The following is a 23,820-nucleotide window of genomic DNA, read 5'->3' as shown; positions in this document are numbered from 1 at the left end:
TTTTTTATTGTGGTAAAATAATAACATAATATATATCATTTTAACCATTATTAAGTGTGCGATTCAGTGGTGTTAAGTATATTCACAATGTTGTACAACCGTGATCTCCATCCACTTCCAGAATTTTTCCATCATCTCAAACTGAAACTTTGTGCCCATCAGACAATAACTCTCATTTCTCTTCTTCCCCAGCCCCTGGTAACTTCTACTTTACATACAATTTCTATGAATTAGCCTATTCTATGTACTTCATATAAGTGGAATTAGTCCTTTTGTGTCTGGCTTATTTCATTTAGCATGTTTTCAAAGCTCATCCATGTTGTACTTGTAGTATGTGTCAGAATTTCATTCATTTTTTTTTTTTTTTTCTGATATGGAGTCTTGCTCTGTGGCCCAGGCTGTAATGCAACGGCATGATCTTGGCTCACTGCAACCTCCGCCTACCAGGTTCGAGTGATTCTCCTGCCTCAGCCTCCCAAGTAGCTGGGACTACAGGTGCCTGCCACAATGCCTGGCTAATTTTTGTAATTTTCTTTTCTTTTTTTTTTTAGTAGAGATGAGGTTTCACCATGTTGCCCAGGCTGATCTTGAGCTCCTGACCTCAGGTGATCCGGCCACCTCAGTCTCCCAAAGTGCTGGTATTACAGTCGTGAGCCACCATACTCAGCCTTAAATTCTTTTTGTAAGCAGCTCTGGCCTAATCTTAAATAATAAGCAAATACAGAAAATGTGCCTCACACTCCAGCATACTGTGTGTTTTGGCTTTAAGATCTTGGGACAGCTTCTCTGAAGAAGACATCACTCCGCCCCACAGTTGCAGCTGTTTACCTCCCAGACTCACTGGTAAAGTTAGAAGATGCTTCTAACAGAAAAAGCGCCCATCTATGTTTTCCTCACAGCAGTTGTGAAGACTTGCTGAGATGAATTTGAGGCGGGATCCTCAAGGGATACAGCATTAGATGAGGAGACATTTTGCTCTTCCTATTGTTAATATACCAGCAAAGTCCCGTTGGTTGGGGCAGAAAGTTGAAGTTGCTTTTGCTTTTGGAGCTCATAGAGTGTGTGTGCACATACCAGCAGGATTAATTTTAAAATCTGACCCCAGAATCATGCTGTCTACAGTTTCGTCTCATTGATTTTTTTCAAGCCGGGAACTCTAATATGTTTGTATTATAACTGTCTTAAGACATGTTCGTCCAGTACATATGCTTAGCAAGATCTGTAACTGTTTGGGATGAATTCCATTCTTTATTCATAAAAAAGGTATGAAGCAAATTGACTTCTGATTTGTCATGTTTATAAAGTTTTCCTAAGTTAATACAACAGTAGTTATCAGCATTCTCTTGACTTCCTAGATTAAAACTTTGGAACAGACTAAAGCCATTGAAGATCTAAACAAATCCAGAGAAAAGCTGGAGAAGATGAAGGAGAAAGCTGAGAAAAAGCTCATGTCTGTCAAGTCAGAACTGGATACCACAGAACATGAGGCTAAGGAGAATAAAGAAAGGGCCAGAAACATGATAGAAGTGGTAACCAGTGAAATGAAGACACTAAAAAAATCTCTGGAAGAGGCAGAAAAGAGAGAAAAGCAGGTGGGTCTAAATCTGGTGATGAAACCAGATTTAGGAAGATTTTCTTCTTGTTTAGGAAATGACAGGACAATTCAAGAACTTGATATTAATAATTATTCATTTTAAAAAATGGACTGTTTTCATGAATTTGTGTGTCATCCTTTCACGAGGCACATGCTAATCTTCTCTAATGTTCCAATGTTAACACGTGCTCCCAAAGTGAGAACTATTCACATATTTATTCAAAAGCAATTAACAAAGCTTTCGTATCTTTTCAACATATCCACCTTCCCCTCCAGCATCTTTTTGGCATTCAAGTAAACATTCTGATTCACCCCTCTAGGAAAAATTATTCACATTTTCATGGCACAAACTGCAGGAAAGGAAAAGATATTCTTATTCAAGCAACGGAAGGGTTCTGGTGAAAAAACAGGTTCTGGTTCTTGGGAGGTATTTTTAAGTTGAGTGATCACCTCTGAAGTTTGAATCATTGCAGAGCTCTTAACGTTAACCAGGGCCCTGGCCTCAGGAGGGAAGCCTTATCTGCAGCAGAGATCGGTTGCAGGAAACAGCCCCAAATCTCAAACAGTGGCACCCAGACTTGATGGCCAACCAGGCACAGATGTAAGCCATAAAAAAGTACTCATTTGCTTGCTGGCTACAAGGAGGAGCATTTTATCTAGTGAGTCCATCAGGAGGTCAGGCATAAAGAAATGTGTACCGGGCAGCTTGACCTCCATTGCTTTTTGGCTTTTGTCTCTTTCTCCTTTTGAAGCTCAAAAGGGCATAGAATGGACTCTGATCCTAGGATTTTTTTTCCCCCACTTTGGCTGCCTCTGTTTTGGTTCATGTGTCAGGCCGAGGTAGGGAAAGCCAAATGACACAATGAACGTTCTCAGAAAGGAAACCACTTTGGAATTGAAAGCTTTGGTCACATTGGAAAGGGTGGAAGTCTGAGAGAAACTTTACTTTTTCATCAGGGAGACTAGGTTGGTGTCTTAGTCCTTTCAGGCTGCTATAACAAAGTACCATCTACTGGGTGGCTTATAAATAATAGAAATCTCTTTCTCACAGTTCTGGAGGCTGAGAAGTCCAAGATCAAGGTGTCTGGTGAGCACAGCTTCCTGGTTCAGAGCTGGTCCCTTCTCACTGTGTCCTCATGTGGTAGAAAGAGCAAGGTGGCTTTCCGGGGCTTCTTTTATAAAGGTGCTAATCTTATTCATGAGGGCTCCACCCTCATGACCTAATCACCCACCAAAGGCCCCACCTCCTAATATCTTCACATTGGTCATTAGATTTCAACATAAGAATTTTGAGGGGTCATAAAATTCAAACCATAACATCTGGAGAAAATGTCACCATTCCCAAATTGGGCTCTGCAAGAGAAGGAGGTTGCAGAGCCAATGATCCTGGGGTGGGACTGTTTGGGTGGCATTCTCTTGGATGCCGGAGCAACCCTTTTCTAAAATGAAGGGTGCCTTTAATGAGGTGTTGGCCAGATGCCCTGATTTACCTGATTTTGCATTAACCTAGAACCACAGAAACCAGCCTATGAGAATTTGAAGGGGTATGAGGCATATTTCAACCATTGTTCCCAGCCCCCCACTTTTCTTTCTTCAAGGGACAAATGGAAGTCCCAGAGCAGTCCCATGGAATGGCTTGTGAAGTGGCAATCTGTGTGATATGACTTGATAGTAATTCAGAAGTCCTCCTGTTTTCATTAGCATATACTTTCTTGCTATTTGTTCTTTTTGTTTTTTTTTCAGTTTAAGAGGTTATCAGCCAGCTAAAATCCCAAAGCATGTTTACCATCCTTTGACACAACCCCACCAACATTTGCTTAGCTCTTCCTAGTTTGCAGAGCACACACACAGTCACCATTTCATTCGATCTGAATTTCAGAACAGCCTTCTGAGCTAGGTGTATGGCTAATCCCACCCTGGAGTCGGGAAAACGAAATCTTAGTGAGGTCAGGGTCTCATTCATGGTTACTTAACTGGGATTCTTGACTCAGTAGCCAATACCACATCAGTTGGCTTATCAGAAAAGTGGTTGTGAAATCTCTGAAGGTTGGCAGTTGATGGGACTTATCTGGAATCTGGTATTTTATAAGTGAGAGAACTATGAAGAAGGTAGATAATTTCCCTACCTCATGCAAACCTGGGTTTTCTACAGGTTTTTTTGTCTGTTTGTTGCATTTGGCTCAGCAGTAGTTGATATGTTTTGTTTTCCCAGTTAATGAGTTTCTGTTTGATATTGCAGCTGGCAGACTTCAGGGAGGTGGTGTCCCAGATGCTAGGCTTGAACGTGACCAGGCTCGCTCTTCCTGACTATGAAATCATCAAGTGTCTTGAAAGACTGATTCACTCACATCGGCATTGGTTTGTTACCTGTGCCTGCCTCAAAGACGTGACTACCAGGCAAGATAGGCACCCACAAGGCCATTTACAGCTTCTTCATTGAACACTGTATCTCTTGAGAGAAGTGGCCAAAAGACATGGGGTACAATTCCCAATTTCACAAATTCGTCATGTCTCTGAGATTTGATTAGTTTGTGAATATTGTATGCTTTGATGAGTAGTGAGAAAGCATCACTCACAAAAAGGATCTCAAAGGTGTTAGCCTTAGATAAACGTTCTGCATTAAAAACACCTGTTATTTCATTTACCAGCATTTTAGGACCCAGAAGAATTCCACCAGATTGCATGAGTTAGATTGGGAAATGAGAGTAGGGAATTAACATTGTGGGGTATCTATTTTAAGTCAGGGGCTTTACTAGCCAATTTTGTTCTTGTAATAACCATGTAGAAAAGCTGTGACAAGTATTTTATTTTACAACCTTTCTGGGGCTCAGACATGGAGTTACCTATCCAAGGTTGTAGTTGGGTACTGGTGAAACCAGGATGGACAACTCAAAGGCCATGGAATGCCTCAAAGGCCATTCCTTCTCTGCTACACGGACTCGGTTTCTCCTGAATCTCTAGGATGCTGGTGGGAATTGTTTGCATATTGAAAGGAAAATACCCCTGTCATCAAGAGTTAATGTCCGGTCCCGGCTGGGCATGTTGGGTTATGCCTGCAATCCCAGCAGTTTGGGAGGCCGAGGCGGGCATATCATTTGAGGTCAGGAGTTTGAGACCAACCTGGCCAACATGGTGAGACCCCATCTCTACTAAAACTACAAAAATTAGCTGGGCATGATGGCATGCACGTAATCCCAGCTACTCGGGAGGCTGAGGCAGGAGAACTGCTTGAACCTCGGAGGTGGAGGTTGCAGTGAGCCAAAATTGTGCCACTGCATTCCAGCCTGGGTGACAGATTAATACTACATCTCAAAAAAAAAAAAATTAATGTCCAAAAGTGACAGGTTTATAAGTGTAAGCTATATGATTTCTTCAAAAAGCAATCCACTCAATTCATTTGGATAAAATATACATAGGTCTCAGGTCCCGTAAGAAACTTGCCTTTTGCAAATGTTGCTACCAGCTGGCTGGTGGTAATTGTTAATGTTTTAGCAAGGCTGATCTCAGTCCTTTAAAATGGAAAGCTTTAATGTGAGCCCAACCCCATAAGATGAAGAAATCCTATACAGTCATTCACCAATATATCCAATGCACCCACAGCAGTGGTACCTTTTCAAGATCAGGATTTTATTATGAATTCATGTCACTTCTGTTTTCAGTTTAAATTTCTATTTTAAAAATATTTTTCAGGGAATCCTATTTCTAACTTCACTGAGAAAAATGTGGTACTCTTTTGGACAATTTATCTTATTTCTATTATATAAGATGTATTTCTTTTACTGTCCTTAAAAGAAGCTCTAGCATGAAATTAAAGGAAAGGGAAAAAATAGATCTGGTGCACCCAAACATTAGGAGAAAATGAAAAATATACAACCAACCATTCACGAGTCATCAAAAAGTCAAAGTCAGCCTGGCTAACTAACATGGCAAAATCCTGTCTGTACAAAAAATACAAAAACAAGCCCAGCGTGATGGCACGCAGCAGCTACTTGGGAGGCTGAGACATGAGAATTGCTTGAACCCAGGAGAGGGAGGTTGCAGTGAACTAAGATCATGGCACTGCACTCCAGCCTGGGCGACAGATCGAGACACTGTCTCAAAGAAAAAAAAAGTCATAAACAAATTATTGGCTTCTTTCTTCCAGACTAAAAGAAATTAAATAGATGAAACAATCAATTGCAAGGGTCAAAAATAGATTGGATCTTGATTCTTGCAATACTTGTAAAAATTTGAATGAGGACTAAGTACTAGATTATATTAAAATATTTTTAATTTTTTAAGCTCCACAAATGCACAGATTGTTATACTTTAAATAAGTAAAAATCCAAGAATCCACAGTGCTGCCGAAAATAAGTGATAAAATGGGAAAAACAGTGAAGATCTTCTTTTAGGAAAACTACCAATAAATCTAGAATGAATGATGCACCAAAAAAAAAAAAAAAAAAAAAAAAGAGAGAGAAAAGGAAATACCTAAGAGAAAGCAAATGAGTTTGACACCTACTGATTGGATGACAGACCACACACAGGTAGAGTGACCCGACTTTGCTTGCAGGGTGGGCATCCCTGCCTGGCTTTCTTCTTTCTGTGTAAGGGCAGTATGAGTAGCATTTTGCATCTGAGTAAACATACCTGCGCAGCCCTGGTTGAGGTCGCTAGACCTCAGAGGCAAGAGAGAGAGTCTTGAATTTTCTCCAGGGGAGGCCTACTGCTTTCCCCACCAACCTTTTTTCACATGCTCTAAAGATGTAGTAATGGCTGCTGTTTTGGATCCAAAATTCCCTTGAGTGGAGGAAGTGGCTTCACTGGGTCTCTGGAGGCTCTTGGAGCTTGGGTGGCTCTGCTCCACCCTGAATCATGCACCCATAAATGCGATCATGGGTGGGTGTGGGTGTATCAGAGTAGAGGTTGTTTTTGTACATTTTCTTTGTTTTCATTTTCCAAATATAATCTTTAATAAACTTGATTTAGTTTCTTGGGAAATTCATTTTCTACACCATTCAAAGATATTTTAAATATTTTAAAAACATTAAATATATATTTTTATTATTGATTCAGTATCATTAATTATGTATCAGGATTCATGTAAGAGACTAAAAATAATCCATAGTGGCTAGTACTGTACTTTCTGTTTATTAAGTGAAGTTACATTCCATTTATCCAAATATATGTTTATGTAATATTTCCACTGTGTGACTCATGTATATACAATGATCTTTAACATACACAGAAATATGAAAAATGTTTGAATATGATCTTTAGGGGCTTCTAGTGAAAAGGGTATATGACATGGGAAAAATAAATTCTGTACATATATACACTCCATATACACATTAAGTGTTTGTCACTTGGACAAATTGAAAAATCTTTTAATAAAGCCATTTTCTTCCTTGTTAAAATGTCAATTGGTTGTTGAATTTTCCTTTGTGGCAATCATTGCAGAGTTGGCAGGCCAGCTTTGAATTTTTAGGTTACATTTTGTTCTTCTATAATATTCATGTATGTTTTATGTTGTCCAATAAAATGCACTCGGTTGATACGATTTTTACATAAGGTTTTAAAATATTTAATATTAACTCTTCTATCAAATTCACTTGAGTGATATTTGCTACTGGGGTTATTATTCTGGTCACTGTCTGAGACCTCTAAATATATGCATAAACATATCTCAGAGAAACCAATTTAAGCTTGACCCATCTAAAATTTCCAGTTTACCTTATGATCTATTTTACAGATGAACAGCAAGTGATTCACTGTCCAGGGGTGGCAGCTGAAGCTGTTAAAGAAGTCTACATGATTGATATTGTCATAATACTTAAGACTCAGAATTGGAGTCTCATTTTCATTGGGGAAGCAGTTCATGGTTATGTAACCTTTGGCTTGGAATGTCTCAGCCAGTTTATGCAGTAGTGATTGTACCCACATTATTGTACACTTAACTTAGCTTCTCATTAGCAAGTGGAGTCTGTATGCTTCTCTTTCCACTGTGTGCTTTCATACTGTATTCCTTTGCCTTTGTATAAAAACATGGTTCTTTCGAGGCTCCTGCTAGTGGTTATATGGCTAACTTTCTTCTAGACCTCATTGTGGTTACCTACTAAAAGCCTATCTATTCTCCTTGCTTAAGGCTTTTGCAAATGGCTCATAGATGTCTTCGCTACTCCCACCGGCTGCTGCCTTCATCTTTGGTAGCTTTAATGCCTGTAAGGCCAACTCATGGAGTGTCCTATCTTCAGTTCCTTGGCCTTCTCATTGCTCATACTTTTACCTCCTTTTGTTTCAGCCACTCACATCCTAGTTTGCAGCTGATAGTAATCCAATTTAGATTACCTTAGCTGAAAGGAGAATTTTGGAGGCTCGCTTGAAAGATTCAAGGGTAGACTAGCTTCAGCTTGGTTAGATCCAGGGATTCAGAATTGGCGTCTGGATTCTTTCTGTTTCTACCCATCTCTCATCTTGACTTGATTTTGCTTGTCTTTGCATGTTGGCCTGACTTTTTCCTTCCCCACATGGGTTCCTCCATGCTACCAGAATAGATGATCACAAGCAGTTGCATGATTTTTACAACTCATGTGGCCAGGCACGTGGCTCACTCCCGTCATCCCAACACTTTGAAAGGCTGAGAAGGGCGGATTGGTTGAGCTCAGGAGTTCGAGACCATCCTGGGCAAAAGACAAACCAAAATCAAAAAGAGACATCCCCTGTCTCCAAGTGTCCATGCAAAAGATATTAGCGGAGAGCCTGATCATCTCTTCTTGGTCATATACCTATCCTTGAACCAATCACTGTAGACAGGTGGATGAACTCACTCACCAGCCTGCATCCCATGCCAACCACTGTTAGTGAGACTGGGGTCAGGTGAGGCTCTAAGATTCCCTGTTCAACCAACCAAAACTACGTGTAGTGACAGAGGAAAAGTTCTCCAAAGGAAGGGCAGCTGGTCAGGCGCACGCACACACACACACATGCACGCACACACACACACACACACACACTTCTGTGACATGTGGCCTGTCAGGACTGTGTAACACCTAGAACGTATGGACCTCTGAAATCTTAACTTAAAAGCTCCACAACGTGTTATCATCCCAAACCTTTATCTCTTACTCCCAAATAGCTCTACTTTAAGCCTTTGAGCCCTTGTGTTTCCCTGGTCCTCCTGTTTTCTCCCTCCCTGTCTTGCCCATCCTCATTCCATCTGGAGCCAGCCTAGATATTAAGGTTCATTTCTTCAATCATTCTCTTCCTAATACTTTTAACTCCTTATTCCCTTGCCCTTCTGTTCTCAACTTTGAATTACTCCCAACTACCAATGTTTCTGCAGCTTTTCCTGCCCCACTGAATGAAGCTGGAGAAAATCACATGAAATCACAGCTAAGTGGCATCCCAAATTCATGGTTTTTGATCTCATCTGAGCCTTCTGTCCTAACTGGTAAAGCTGCACTGTTTTCCCTGTTAGATTTCACTATCATTTTCCAAAATCATTTTTGCAAATATTCTTTTTTTTTTCCCTCAAGGCTCTTATCCTATCTCTTCCCTCTTCACTCTAGGCAGACAATCTCATCTTCTATTTCACCCAGAAAATAGAAACCATTACAGGAAACACCTTCAATATCACATCCTAATACAGCCTTATATGTGTCCACACCCACCCTTACCTCATTCCTCTCCCTCTCTCAGGCTATTTCCTCTACCGGGGCACTTGCATCCTCAGGAACTTAGCTCCATCAATTGTTTCCCTCTCTTTCCAGTGTTGTCAACCTCATCTTCATAAACAGCTTATTTCCATCAGCATTTAAATATGTCCAAATCTCTCTCATCTTAAAGACATCACTCTTTCTACTACACAGCAACTTTTCTGTAAAGCCCTACCTCCTTCTTCCTCTCCCCAGTTGAACCCCTTGGAAGTATCCTGTGTATGCTGTCTTTCCGGTCTCACCTTTTATTCATGCCATCCTCCATTCACCCTGGATTTTGTCTTCATTCTTCCAGTGTTCTCATTTTTGTTAGCAAATCTGTGTTAAAGTGCTTATCGTCAAAGACATGGCATCAACCCAACTGCCCATCAGTGATGAACTGGATAAAGAAAATGTGGTGCATATACACCATGGAATACTATGCCGCCATAAAAATGAGTGAGATCATGTTTTTTGCAGGGACATGGATGGAACTGGCAGCCATCATCCTCAGCAAATTAACACTAGAACAGAAAACTAAACGCTGCATGTTCTCACAAGTGGGAGCTGAATGATGAGAACACATGGACATAGGGAGGGGAACAACACACAGTGGGGCCTATTGGGGGTTGGGGGTGTGGAGAACATCAGGAAAAATAGCTAATGCATGCCAGGCTTAATACCTGGGTGATGGGTTGAAAGGTGCAGCAAACAGCATGGCACACGTTTACCTATGTAGCAAACCTGCACATCCTGCAATATGTACCCCAGATCTGAAAATAATAATAATAAAAAATAAAAAATAAAGTGCTTATCTCTTACATGATCTTTCTGTAACATTTGATACAATTCCATTTTGAAACATGGAATTGTTTCAAACAATTCCAAACAATCCCATTTCCATTTTGAAACATTCTCCTCCATTAGCTTTCATGACTGATATTCAACTTGTTCTCCTCCCACTTCTCTGAGTATGTGAGTTAGAAAATTTTAGGATGATAAGAAACACAGACGAATGAGAAACTAATGCAGGGATAACTGTAGGTGGGAATCTTGACTTCAGTCAGAACTCAATGAAGGACAACCGTATGTCCTAAAAATGAGAATGTAGTTGACAGTCCGAGAACTGGAGGGCCACATGCGAGGGACAGAGCGGCTCCCCTGGCTGGGTTCTCTTATCATCTGTGCCATAAATCCAAGATTTCTTTGATCCCATGAGGACTGACCTTCTCTCTGCTTCTGCTCCGGCTGCGTTAGTCAATACTCATCATCATCTCTCTACTCTTCTCTCTGCGTTTCGCTTCAGCTTCTGCTTATTCTGGGCTGCTTCTCATTCATGTTTTCTGACACTTCCTGGTTTTTCTGTGTCTTGCTGTTCTGCTCCTACCATTGACTGCTCTTGTTCTTTCTCTCTGTGTTTTTCCCCCAGAGGGAGAACCTGATTGGTTTCATCAGTCACTCTTCCGCATAAGACACCTCTGTTGAACAGCATTTTTTCAATCGGTCATGTTGCACCTTGACACGCAAATGTCAACGTGTAGGCCAGTGGCAGTCCTGTAGATGTGCTGTCCTTGGATCAGGCACCTGTTCCAGGTCCAGTGTACTGTGGTCACAAAGTAGGGTGTAGTGTACATCTCTTGGATGTGGGCATTCCACGGGGGGCATCCTAGGTCCCCTTTCTTCACACTTCTAATCTTTCGGTGCTTCAGCCCTGTGACTTCAGGCATGTTACTTGTCTTCCTGTGTCTCAGTCCTTATCTGTAAAACAGAAGTGACACCTACCTGTTTTGGGTTGAATTCTGTCTTCCCCAACAATGTTGGAGTTCTAATCCATAGTACCTGTGAATGTCACCTTACTTGGAAATAGGGTCTCTGCAGGTGATCAAGTTAAGATGAGGTCATTTGGGTGGGCCCTAATCCATTATGACTGGTGTCCTTATTAAAGGGAAATTTGGACACAGACACATACATGGCGAGAATGCCATGTAAAGACAAAGGTAGAAATGGGGGTGATGCATCTACAAGCCAAAAAATGCCAAAAATTACCAGCAAACCACCAGAGGCCAGGAGAGAATCTGGATCGGATTCGTCTTCACAATCCTCAGAAGGAGCCAACTCTGCCAACTTCTTGGTCTCAGACTTCTGGCCTCCGGAACTATAAGAAAATGAATTTTTGTTTAAACCACTCAGTTTGTAGAACCTTTTTATGACAACCTCAGGAAACTAATACACTACTTTGTAAGCTTGTTGTAAGAATTTAATAATGCAAAGCATTTAGAAAATACCCTGGCACATAAGGAGTAGTCTTTGCACATCAGCTAATGCTGTTCTTGTAGTAGGTATCACTAACCAGTTCCACCTATTCTGGTGGCTGTAAGGATCATTTATGTCATGATGATGTCCATCTTTATTTCTCTAGATGAGATACCTGTCCCAATCTTCATACCCATGTATGCAGTAGGATGCTGTGGAGGAGACACATGTGGCAATTGAGCAAAAGAGACTTGGATTCAAAATCAGGCTCTGCCGAGTGACCTGGACTTGTTGTTTAATATCTTTGAAACTCGTGTGCTTCAGGACGACCATAGGAATAAGAAGAGCATTTTCCTCATGGAGTCCTTGTAAGGATTCAGCAAGTGTAAGGCGCAGGCACCTTAGCTTACAGCCTGGATGCCACACGTACTCAGGGAATGCCATCATATTCTGCGGCATCTCAAACTCAACATATGCAACACTGAGTTCATAATTTCTGCCTCCATTGTCTTCTTCCATATCTCCCCATGCCTCTGTAACCTACTTCTCTCCTGGGCTCCCTGTCCCAGGGAATGGCCTGGCATCTGCTCAGATATCCAAGTCAGAACACTGGGAGGGCACTGTGACTTCTCCCTCTCTCTCCCTCACACAACTGATAAGTCACAAAGTCCTGTCTGTACCCCCTTCTCCCCTCTTTTCTTCCACATTAACACCACTGTAGTTCACACCCCATCATTTCTTACTCACCCAGCCTCCACTTTGCTGTTCCTGGAACTAGGGATTGTTCCCTCCCTCTCCACTGTAGTCAGAGTAACCCGTTTTTAAAAATCCAAATATGATCCCATGACTCCTTGCTCTGTGCACCTCAATTGTTTCTGCTGCTCTCTGGGTGAAGTCAGCCTTGCTGGTATGGAGCATGGATTCTCCACTTCTCATTTCCCAGGAATGCCATACTTTCTAGAAAACGACTTCAGCAGCTTCTCTAGTGCTTTCTCACCTACTGGGCTTTGCAACTGCTGACCTTTTGGGCTACCTTTCCTCCCCTCCCTTGACTAATTCCTGCTTATTCTACGGGACTCAGTTTGAAGGCACAAGAGGGTTTTCTCTGATATCCTAGGGCTGGGGTAGGTAACTCAACTGGGGGTTTCCATGACATCATGTGGGTAGCTTAACCACTGCTTATTTAGAGTTTCTCATGGTAGCATCTCCTTTCATGGACAAAGAAACGCTGAGACTCAGAGAAATGAAGGTTACAGTTACCTAAGCTAAAATAGAAAGCTACACTGTGTTACTTCAGGGTCCACACAGTTCACATTGAGCCACGCTGCCTCCCGTAGGCTTGTTTATCACATGTCTAGTGCTTGCCCCATAGTTGGTGAGCATTTGTTGAATGTCTGACTGAGTCAACTGATGGAATGGAGTTTGAATATTCAGGTGGATTGGGTCTTCCTTTCTTTATGGACCAGGACTTTTAACCATCGTCTGTGTAGAGATTTGAATGGATTGTCAATGCATAATTATTTACATAATTATAAAGTGGGAAGATAATTAATAATGATAATAGCTTGCAGATGTATTCTAACTCTTACTATGTACATTACTTTTTTTGATCTACACAATAATTCTGATACGACAGGCATGGTTATTCCTAGAAAATGAAGAAAGAAAGAGAGAGAGACTAGGCCCCAGATTTCCTAACTCCTGGTCCCGTGAACTTTTCATTTCACAGTTACTTTCTCTACAGTCCCTTGGGTAATCTTGTAGTTAATTCTTGACCTAGCAGAAAGTAGGGAAGAAGTAATATAAAAACAATGCCACTACTCAAGTGATAATGGCCAATAAATATAAATGAAGAGATTGCACCCACTATTGATCTGGAAATTGAAAACAGGGACAAAGCCCAAACTCATGCTCTCTGGCTCCAGACTCACTACGTTCTGTTAGAAAATCTGGCGTAGCTGGGAGTATTGCTAAGAGGAAGAGGGGTTTTGTTGTTGCTATCATGCTGAAAGTCATTTACATACTCAGAACACACCTTTCCAGTTTTTCTATAGGACTGTGAATGTCTTCCCAAGGCATTTAGGAAGCTATAAGGATATGATAAAGAGGAGTGCACGTCTGGGCTCAGCAGCAGATGTTATGGTGTACCCCAGTCCTGGTGTAGGACTGAAGCACTCTTTCTTCAGCTGCCCAGAGCTGTTGGCCCAAACCACACCTGGGTCCCTTCCAAGGACTTGCTCTTGGATGAAGGGCAAGTGTTTTCCAAATTTTTTGACACATTCTACTGTAGAATTCATTTCCTGCACACATACACACAGTCACATACATGTCTACCTGAAATAAAAGATTCACAAGACAGTGTGAGGCACCCTGATGGTTTCAGTTCTAATCTATGCTGAGCAGTGCATGCTATCATCTCCTGGGTCGCAGACTCTTTCTGAGGGCAACTCTCATCCAGTGACTAGCCAGTGAAGGGGTACACAGACAAGGCCCTTTTCCCTCCATGCAGGACCACTCTGAAGGGTTATCTCAGCTTCCGAACCCCTCCTTTCTCATAAGATTGGCTCTGGCCTCTGTTGCGACTGCATGTCAGGGCAGCGACTCCCTCTACCCATCCCGCTCTTTTACTTTCTTGCAGGTTTGGCTCCTGAGTGTGCAATTCAATTAACCTTCTACATCCAACTCTCCATTTCAGAGTCTTCTAGAAAACCTACAACAGATTCATTCCTTCTCCTTGCAACTGGTTATGAAGATACTAAGCCATTTTTGTGACTTCCCTTCATGTGGTTTTCTCAGTCTGTCAGTCATAAGTATTTTTTGATCACTTGGTGCTTAGAGGACTCACAAAAACCAAAAACAACAAAACAAACCTCAAAATATCTGTGTTCAGTTTTCAGCTTCTTTTCAGAATTATCCAATAGAAATTTATAACTGGGTTCCAGTATAATGTTGAGTACCAGAAAAATATTCATTTTTTTCTTTCCTGTTAATTGCAACAGGGTACAGTACCAGAATAGGTGCTACGCCTAGTGGCTTCGGCAATAAAGGATATTTATTTATTTATTTATTGAGATGGAGTTTCACTCTTGTTGCCTAACCTGGAGTGCAATGGCACGATCTTGGCTCACTGCAACCTCTACCTCCTGGGTTCAAGTGATTCTCCTGCCTCAGCCTCCCAAGTAGCTGGGATTACGAGCATGCACCACCATGCCCGGCTAATTTTGTATTTTTAGTAGAGACAGAGTTTCACCATAATGGTTGGGCTGGTCTCAAACTGCAGACTCAGATGACCGCCTGCCTCAGCCTCCCTAAGTGCTGGGATTACAGGCGTAAGCCACCTCGCCCGGCCTAAGAAGGGGTTTATTATAGTGTACGAGGTAGCTTACAGAATCATGTGAGGGCTGAAGAAATAAACTTGAGGTTGAGCTTTCCATAGAAACTCCCAAAGGCTCACCACAGAGCTAAACCACCAAGAGCTACATCTACAATCGGAAAGCAAGTAGATGCAGAATTGCATTGATACAACCCTAATCCTGAAGCCACCGCTTTCAGGGTGATTTCCCTCCTACTGCTAATTCTAGAACCCTACTGCACCTGCTGCTATCTGGACCAGAAAATGTGTGCATTTTACCTTGCCTCTCAGGAAACATTAATCTAGTGACCATATTCTGCATCCTCTGCTAATGATGCCACAGGAGACTGAGAGCATCCACCACAGGCTTGCCAACAGAAATAGCTGTGGCAGTAGATGTGTGACCACTGCCATCATCCACATCTCACACTTGAGCATCTGACTGGCTAAATCCAAATCACATCTGGAATCCTTTCTCAAGGGATTCCTGAAAGCAGAGTATTCAGCTTCCCAATGATGGAGGGACAGAAAGGCATGCTGGAAGACTGTTTTCCAAACTTTCTGATGTATTCTACTGTAGAATTCACTTCCCTCACCCATACACACAGTCACATACACGACTACCTGAAATAAAAGATTCACAAGACAGTATGAGGCACCCTGATGGTTTCAGTTCTAGTCAATGCTGAGCAGTGCTAGGCTATCCTATGCTATTCCATTCCATTAAGAAAAGCTGGTCTTGGCTGGGTGCAGTGGCTCACGCCTGTAATCCCAACACTTTGGGAGGCTGAGGTGGATGGATCATGAGGTCAGGAGTCCAAGACCAGCCTGGCCAAGATGGTGAAATCCCATCTCAACTAATAATACAAAAATTAGCTGGACGCAGCGGCAGGCTCCTGTAATCCAAGCTACTCAGGAGGCTGAGGCAGGAGAATCGCTTGAACCTGGGAGACGAGGTTGCAGTGAGCTGAGGTCATGCCATTGTACCCTAGCATGGGTGATAGAACAAGACTCTGTCTCAAAAAAAAGGAAAAGAAAAAGAAATTCTGGTCTTGATCCACTAAGTTAATTTCGTGATGGACTAATGGATGATAACTGGCAGTTTGAAAAAACACTTCATGACAACAAGGGAGAAATGGATGTTGAGTGCCAATCTACAATATCTGTGATACCGTTCTATGCTGTTCCTTCCCCTGTCTCTGAATTGACAGAAAGGATTCAAGGCTGCTCACAGAAGGGACTTAGTGATATGATAAACTGCACAATGAACTGAGGATCAGAAGTGGCTTCTAGTCCTTGGAGTGACAGTGTCTTTATTTGTAAATGAGAGTGTTGTGATAGTTCTGTGTTGTAGTGACTGGATTGACACCTACCTAATAAGAAAACTGAGGGAAAGGGTGGTCAGTCTGTACCTTGTACCTTTTACTAGAGGATGGATTAAGGTCACAAGGGAGTTTTGATGGCAAATATATATGTTGTGCCTTTAGAATCAACTGTTGTGTTCTTGAAAAATATTAGTTGGCTTTAGTCCAGTCCTGGTTTTGCATGTAGGTGTAAAACCTTAACGATTCATTCTGAGAGCATGGAGTAGATATCGAATGTGAAAAGCAAGACTTGTTCACCTGCCCCATGTTTGAAAAGCAATTGTTAATTATACTGTTAACATTTGTTAAGAATTTAATTTCTTCATGTAGAGATTTTAGGTAAAAGCTTATATTTACCAATGATTGGGGCTTTCAATGAGAACTTTTTTTCTAATGCAGTGCTGGTTAGAAGGTAATTGGCTTTGAAAAAGAAAAGCCCATCGAGAAGGCAGAACAAAGAAATGTTTAACAAATGTCTCATCTGTGCCAAGTGGCACACCAAGCATTTCCACACACAGTCACTTATGTAATCCTTACAATAGTTCTTAATGAAGAAATTATGATTTTCATTTTTGCAGATGAGGAGGAAAGGCTTAAAGAGGTTAAAAGGGATTCACCCAAGGTCATTAAGCTAGAAAGTGAAAGCATGGAATTCACATTCAATTCTGGAAGACTCACAGCTCCTACCTTTCCTGCTGTTCCAGGATGTCTCTGTTGCTTTCATTATTTGTTCAAGGTGAATATAAGTGAAAACAAAACCCCTCAACACAAACTTTATTAGCAAGACGGTAATTTTTATCTTTTGGAAAAAAGAGACTTTCTAGTGGGCCCTTCATCTGCCCATTTCATTTCTCCCTTAGCCATGTTTTCCTCTTTATAGGACCTTGATAACTAAAAGCAATAGAGAATTGAACCGATGATTTGTTCAGTTCTCCATTATTTTGGTTTCATTATTATTTCTATTATTTTGGTCTCATTATTGTGGTTTCATGTCTTTTACAGTTTTCTTTTGGTTGTGATTGTGTTTAAGGAAACTGGAAGAATTTGTGTTAAGGACTTAATATGTTTCTCCAAGATTCATATGTTGAAGTCCTAACCTAAATGTTATGGTATTTGAAGGTGGGGTCTTTTGGAGGTAATTAGGTTTTGAGGATGTTGTTAGGAAGGAGCCCACATGATGGAATTAGTGCCATTATAAGAAGAAGAAGAAGAGACTGGAGAGCTTGTTCTCTCTCTTCTGTAAGGAGACAGCAAGAAGGGATCTACGTCTCTGCACGCCATGAGGAGAGAACACCAGAACCCAACCATCCAGGAGGAGAGAACGCCGGAGCCCGACCGTCCGAGGGGAAGAAAAACGCTGGAGCCCGACCGTCCGGGGGGAAGAGAACGCCGGAACCCGACCGTCCGGGGGGAAGAGAACGCCGGAACCCGACCGTCCGAGGGGAAGAAAAACGCTGGAGCCCGACGGTCCGGGGGGAAGAGAACGCCGGAGCCCGACCGTCCGAGGGGAAGAGAACGCCGGAACCCGACCGTCCGGGGGGAAGAGAACGCCGGAGCCCGACCGTCCCGGGGGAGAGAATGCCGGAGCCCGACCGTCCGGGGGAAAGAGAACGCCGGAGCCCGACCGTCCCGGGGGAGAGAACGCCGGAACCCGACAGTCCCGGGGGAAGAGAACGCCGGAGCCCGACCGTCCCGGGGGAGAGAACGCCGGAACCCGACCGTCCCGCGGGGAGAGAACGCCGGAACCCGACCGTCCGGGGGGAAGAGAACGCCGGAACCCGACCGTCCGAGGGGAAGAAAAACGCTGGAGCCCGACGGTCCGGGGGGAAGAGAACGCCGGAGCCCGACCGTCCGAGGGGAAGAGAACGCCGGAACCCGACCGTCCGGGGGGAAGAGAACGCCGGAGCCCGACCGTCCCGGGGGAGAGAATGCCGGAGCCCGACCGTCCGGGGGAAAGAGAACGCCGGAGCCCGACCGTCCCGGGGGAGAGAACGCCGGAACCCGACAGTCCCGGGGGAAGAGAACGCCGGAGCCCGACCGTCCGGGGGGAAGAGAACGCCGGAGCCCGACCGTCCCGGGGGAGAGAACGCCGGAACCCGACCGTCCCGCGGGGAGAGAACGCCGGAACCCGACCGTCCCGGGGGAGAGAACGCCGGAGCCCGACTGTCCCGGGGAAGAGAATGCCGGAACCCAACCATGCTGGCACCTTGATTTCGGACTTCCAGCCACCAGAACTGTAAGAATAAAATTTCTGTTGTTTAAACCACTCATTCTATAGTATTTTGTTATGGTAGCCTGAGCTAAGAGAGTAAGGAACATAAAACACTTCCCTAAACACCTCTATACACTTAACTCAATGGCCTGTCATGTCTGTGGCACTTTGTGTATGGTTGTAGCAATGTGAAAAATGCCAAGCTTGTAAAATCTGTGAAAAAGAGCTGCAAAATGTTCACGCCTCTTTAAACACTTGACTCTTAATATTTGTTTTTGAATTGTTTCTCTTTTAGCAAAAATACACAAAATTAAGTAAAATGTTAAGACTAAGAGGAACCCAATTCCATGTGATTCTTCACCCATGCAACCTGGTTACCCTCAGAGCAGAGGCTGAGCTGACATTTGTACCTACTGGCAGGATAGAATTTGTGACTTCGGGGAACATAGTTGCATACTTTTGAGAATCACTTTTTTTTTAAGGCTAAGCTAACTAGCTTACTTAAAATCTTTTTTTTAAAATTATGATTTCTTATATGTAAGCCAAGATATAGTCTGCATGGTTCTGCTGACAGTCCTCAAGAGTTGGCAATGATATCCATCAGAGATGGTAGAATCCTCTGCGTGCTTCTTTCAGAGTGTGTGGTGAGTTACAAGAAAATGGCAGTTTCCGACACAAGAACAGAAAGCCAAACACTGCATGTTCTCACTCATAGGTGGGTGTTGAACAATGAGAACACGTGGACTCATGGAGAGGAGCATCACACACTGGGGGCAGTAGGAGGGGTAGGGGAGAGACAGTGGGGGGCGGGGGAAGGAGGGGAGGATGGGGAGGGATAACATGGGGAGAAATGCCAGATATAGTATGCACCTAAAGTTAAATAAAGAAATTAAAAAAAAAAAAAAGAAACATGATAACATAATTTTAAGTTTTTAAGACATGTGGAAGTTTAGGCATTTCAACAAATTACTAAATTTTAATTATTTCATAATCTGATAAATATTAAACAAAATATCTCATTAAAAAAAAGAAAATGGCAGTTTCCAAAGCAATTCTGAGAACCACTTCATCGTACTCTTAATGATAATAGTTACCATTTATTTATGCACCAGGGACTGTGTCAAGCACTTTGTAAGTGCTACGTAATTTAATTTTCCCCTAACCATCATCTTAATGATGACAGTTAGCATTTATTTATGCACCAGAGGCTGTGCTGTGCACTTTGTAAGCGCTACGTAATTTAATCTTCCCCTAACCCATCACTGGCTGGTCTGACCCTGCTGTGCGCTCTCTCTCTCTCTCTCTCTCTCTCTCTCTCTCAGGTGCTACTCTGCCTCCTCTTTGGAGGAGTCCATCGTCAGGCCTGAAGCTGGCTATCTGACCAGGTTGTGACCTGTCCTACATGGGAGCGGGAACTGCTCTGTACCTAGGTGTCAGCTACTGACTCAGAAGTCCAGGTGAGTTGGATGAGGAGGAAAGACATCTGCCAAAGCAGAGAGCCTTGTGTTTGTGGAGCTCCCTCCGACTTCCTAATTTGGGAATCAGACTGACTGGCTTCAATTAAATGTTAAAGCTTAATTTTTAAAGCCATGCTGCATTCACTACAGTGGAGACCTCTATACCACTCCACTTAGGAGTCTGATAACATGGGTTTGAAGGGCATAGGAATTTCTAGGTGTACTCACTGGACTCTAATCTGAACCCCACTTTGGCTGTTTACCTCTGGGCATTGCTTCTCCTTTCTAGAAAATGAAGGTTAACAATGGTCCTGATCTCCTATAGTTGGTTGGAGGGGTAAGTAAAATCACAGATATGAAAAGTTTAGTCTGTGCCCAGCGTATTGTCATTATCAATATGTATAACTTATTATTAATATTAATATTAGGCCCTTAATAGGTCCAATCATCATGTATTCATATTTAATGGCTTTACTTCTAGGCTAAAGCACTGTAATCAAATACTTAACCTTTTTCTCCCTCCAGGATAGACATTGGATGTTCCCTGGAGAGACATGCCTTTGGGTATTGATGCCCTTTTGCAATACTTTCCCGACCCACACTGACTCTAGGCTTGGCCAAGTGACTTGCTTTGGGCAATGGGACATTGGCAAGTGTGTTGCAGGCAGAGACTTGGTAAGCCCTTGCACACTGGAGCTTGCCCAGTGGAACGCAGATGCCATGCAGGAAGAGTAGAGCAAGTTAGTCTTCTTGGAGAGAGTTCCTAAGACCACATGCAGAAAGAGGCTGGTCATCCCAGCATCCCACTGGAGCCCACCCTTGAGCCAATTTTTCAGCTGAATGCAATCACATAGCGGACTCCAGCTATGAACAGAACTGCCCAGTCAACCCACAGGATCATGACAAACGATACATTATTGTTGTTTTAAGCCACTGACTTTTTGGGGTGGTTTGCTATGTAGCAATAGATGGCTGAAATACCTTCCATAAAATTGTGTGAGACTTTATACCAAAATAAAAAGAAAGCACTGATGCTATCATCCCAATGGCAAATGGACAGCTGTGGGGAAACAGTAGAGCTTTCAAGGAGCTCAAAGTAGCACATCTGCATAAGGGGCCCATGCCTTGTTGCCAAGAAACCCAGGGAGTTTTTAGGACTCCTGCCTGATGGGAAAACCAGCACTGTGGCTGTTGGCCTGTGGAAATGTGGAGAAAAAAAAAAAACAAAAAAAAAACCACCAAAAAACAAAAACCAAAAAAACCCACAGGCACTCCAACTGCTCCACCACAATAATTGCAACTCATATTTCTATTTGCCAACAAAACTAGTGTTTATAAGAGAAAAACAGGACAATTTATATTTTTAGCAGTAAATGTTTTATTTGGAAAATATCAGTGCCAGTTGCACCCTAATGGTGTTTTTTTCCAAAACATGTGGTTAGTAAGAAGAGTGGAGTAGGGATTCAGGTTATTTTAAGAGAGTGCTGAGAGCTTCACTAGACACTATTGAACCTGATTGTATTTGAAGGAACGTGGGCCTGTTTGCACTGTAGCTGCTGGATGCATGTGATGTGAAGCATCTTCTTGCGTTGTGGGATGGCTTTGGCACATGCACCAACACTGCTGCGTTGCACGGACTCAACTTCCCTTTTCTGAATAGTTTTTTGTTCATTGCATTAGATGAAATGAATTGAGTGGTCTGGACATTGGAGAAGATTATAACTCTTCAAGGGAAAATACATTTAATACATGATTAGAGGATAGAATAAACAAAAAATCAATTTGGAATGAGAAGTTTTTAAAAAATAAACTACGTTTTGGAGTAGTTTTCGGTTCAGAGCGAAACCAAGTAAAATGTTCAGAGATCTCCCTCATACTCCCTTCCTCCACATATGCGTAGACTCTCCTATCAAAACACTGCACCAGAGTGGCACATTTGTGACAACTGATGGACCTACACTGACACACGAAAGTGCATAGTTTACATTAGGGTTCACTTTTCATGTTCAACATTCTGTGAGTTTTGGCAAATGTATGATAACGTGTATCCACCATTATAGTATCATACAGAGTAGTGCCCTGTCCTAAAAATTCTCTGTGCTCTGCCTCATCATCCCTCTCTCCCTCCTACCCCTGGCAACCACTAATCCTTTTACTCTCCACAGTTTTGCCTTTTAAAGAATATCATGTAGTTGGAATCACACAGTATGCAGCTCTTTCAGACTGACTTTTTCCCCTTAGCAATACGCATTTACAGTTCCTCCATGTCTTTTCATGGCTTGACGGCTCATTTCTTTTTAATGCTGAATCATATTCTATTGTCTGGATGCATCACCATTTATTTATCCGTTTACCCACGGTAGGACATTTTAGGCACTTCCAAAATTTGGCAATTACGAATAAAACTACTTTAAATATTTTGGTGCCATTTTTTTGTGTGGACATAGTTTTCAACTCATTTGGGTAAATACAGAAGCATGACTGCTGGATTGTATAGTAAGAGTATATTTAGTTTTGTAAGAAACTGCCAAACTGTCTCCCAAAGGGACAGTCCCCCCAGCAATGAATGAGAGTTCCTGTCGCTCTACATCCTTGCCAGCATTGGATGTTGCTTTGGACTTTGACCATTCTAATGCATATGTATTTGTATCTCATTATTGGTTTAATTTTCAGTTTCCTAATGACATGATGTTGAGCATCTTTCTATATGCCTAATTGCCATCTATATATCTTCTCTGGCAAAGTGTTTGTTCAGATCTTTTGCTCATTTTAAAATTAGATTGTTCATTTGCTTATTGTTGATTTTTAAGAGTTCTCTGTATATTTTGGATAATGGTACATTATCAGATATGTCTTCTGCAAGTATTTCTTCCCAGAACAGTTTTTTAGGTAATAATGTTTGAGAGATTCAAATTAATCTTAGCATTGTGTAAGTAAAAAGTAAGTTTTTTTGAAGAATAGAAATATATTAGCTATCATGATCAAATGTTTGAGAAGGAATTATTAAATTATTGATGCTTTAACAAATCTGTTTTTTTAATGTGAGGGAGAGAATATAACAAAATTTCTTGGAGTTGCAAAATTGTAGTTAGGAAAATTACCAGAGGACACATAATCTAAATAAAGGCTGAGAAATAGGGAAAGTCTGTGAAGAAGAAGGGAACCTGTTGATGTATTTCCACTGCTGTCTTTCTATCTTACTGTGTTATGGTTATTTGTGTATCTGTTCCCTTACTAGCCTGTGAGTTCCAAAGATATAGCATCTTCCTAATATTTGAAACTACTGGCATGAGATATAGTAGACACTCAACAAATGTTTCTTGAATGAATAAATATATGAATGGCTGCATACTAGTTTAAAAATACTCTCAAATTTCTATGAAATTGGATTTGTCAGAAACAATCTTAAGTCTCGTTAGATGACCAGCTCATGGCCCTAACATATTTGGGGCCATATTACATAGTGGTCAGTAGCTTGGGCTTTGACATCAGGGAGATTCAGCTCTGAGTCCTGGTTCACCATTGTCAAGCTATGTGATCTTGGGCAAAATAGCTTTCTAAATTCCCTGTTTATCAGTGTAAAATGGGAGCAAAAGTAATGCCTGTCTCATGGGGTATAGTAGTTGTAAGAGTTAAAGGAGAATACAAGTGCAAACTGCTTGGCTATGGTAGGATTCAACAAATGTTTGCCATTACTACATCAAACAAATACAAAAACGATAAAGTTGTGTTTGCATAAACCAAGGGAGGAATGCCAGTTCTCCCTGGTAGAGACAGACTAACCCTTGGAATCCAGAGGCACGACTAGAGTAAGATTATGGTGCTAAGAGATAGGAGTGAGCTATGCCTTGGTCCATGTGCGCTGGGCTAGTGTATCTTTCCGCTGATATTCTTTCTCTGTACTGAGGTTAGCCT

At 42.1% G+C, this 23,820-nt stretch overlaps 1 protein-coding gene and 1 non-coding gene across 2 annotated transcripts in view; one reads left to right on the top strand and one right to left on the bottom strand.

The window, feature by feature from the left end:
• CCDC170 (coiled-coil domain containing 170) overlaps window positions 1-4,468 on the top strand; it is a 101,710-nt gene extending 97,242 nt beyond the window's left edge. Inside the window, exons 12-13 of the mRNA XM_012452235.2 lie at window positions 1,356-1,592; window positions 3,834-4,468. Of these exons, the coding sequence (XP_012307658.2) occupies window positions 1,356-1,592; window positions 3,834-4,034 (438 nt within the window). The 3' untranslated portion in view covers window positions 4,035-4,468. The remainder of the gene's footprint in view (window positions 1-1,355; window positions 1,593-3,833) is intronic.
• Window positions 1,696-1,798, bottom strand: LOC135268540 (U6 spliceosomal RNA). The gene has a single exon (XR_010336850.1). It is a non-coding gene; the product is annotated as a U6 spliceosomal RNA (small nuclear RNA).
• Window positions 4,469-23,820: the final 19,352 nt, after the last annotated feature.

This window comes from Aotus nancymaae, unplaced genomic scaffold (genome assembly GCF_030222135.1).
Source record: "Aotus nancymaae isolate 86718 unplaced genomic scaffold, 86718_ANA_hifiasm-v0.15.2.pri h1tg000040l, whole genome shotgun sequence".
Classification (NCBI taxonomy): Eukaryota; Metazoa; Chordata; class Mammalia; order Primates; family Aotidae; genus Aotus; species Aotus nancymaae.
Note: the sequence above shows the minus strand (reverse complement) of the source record. Positions and strands in the feature narration are given on the sequence as shown.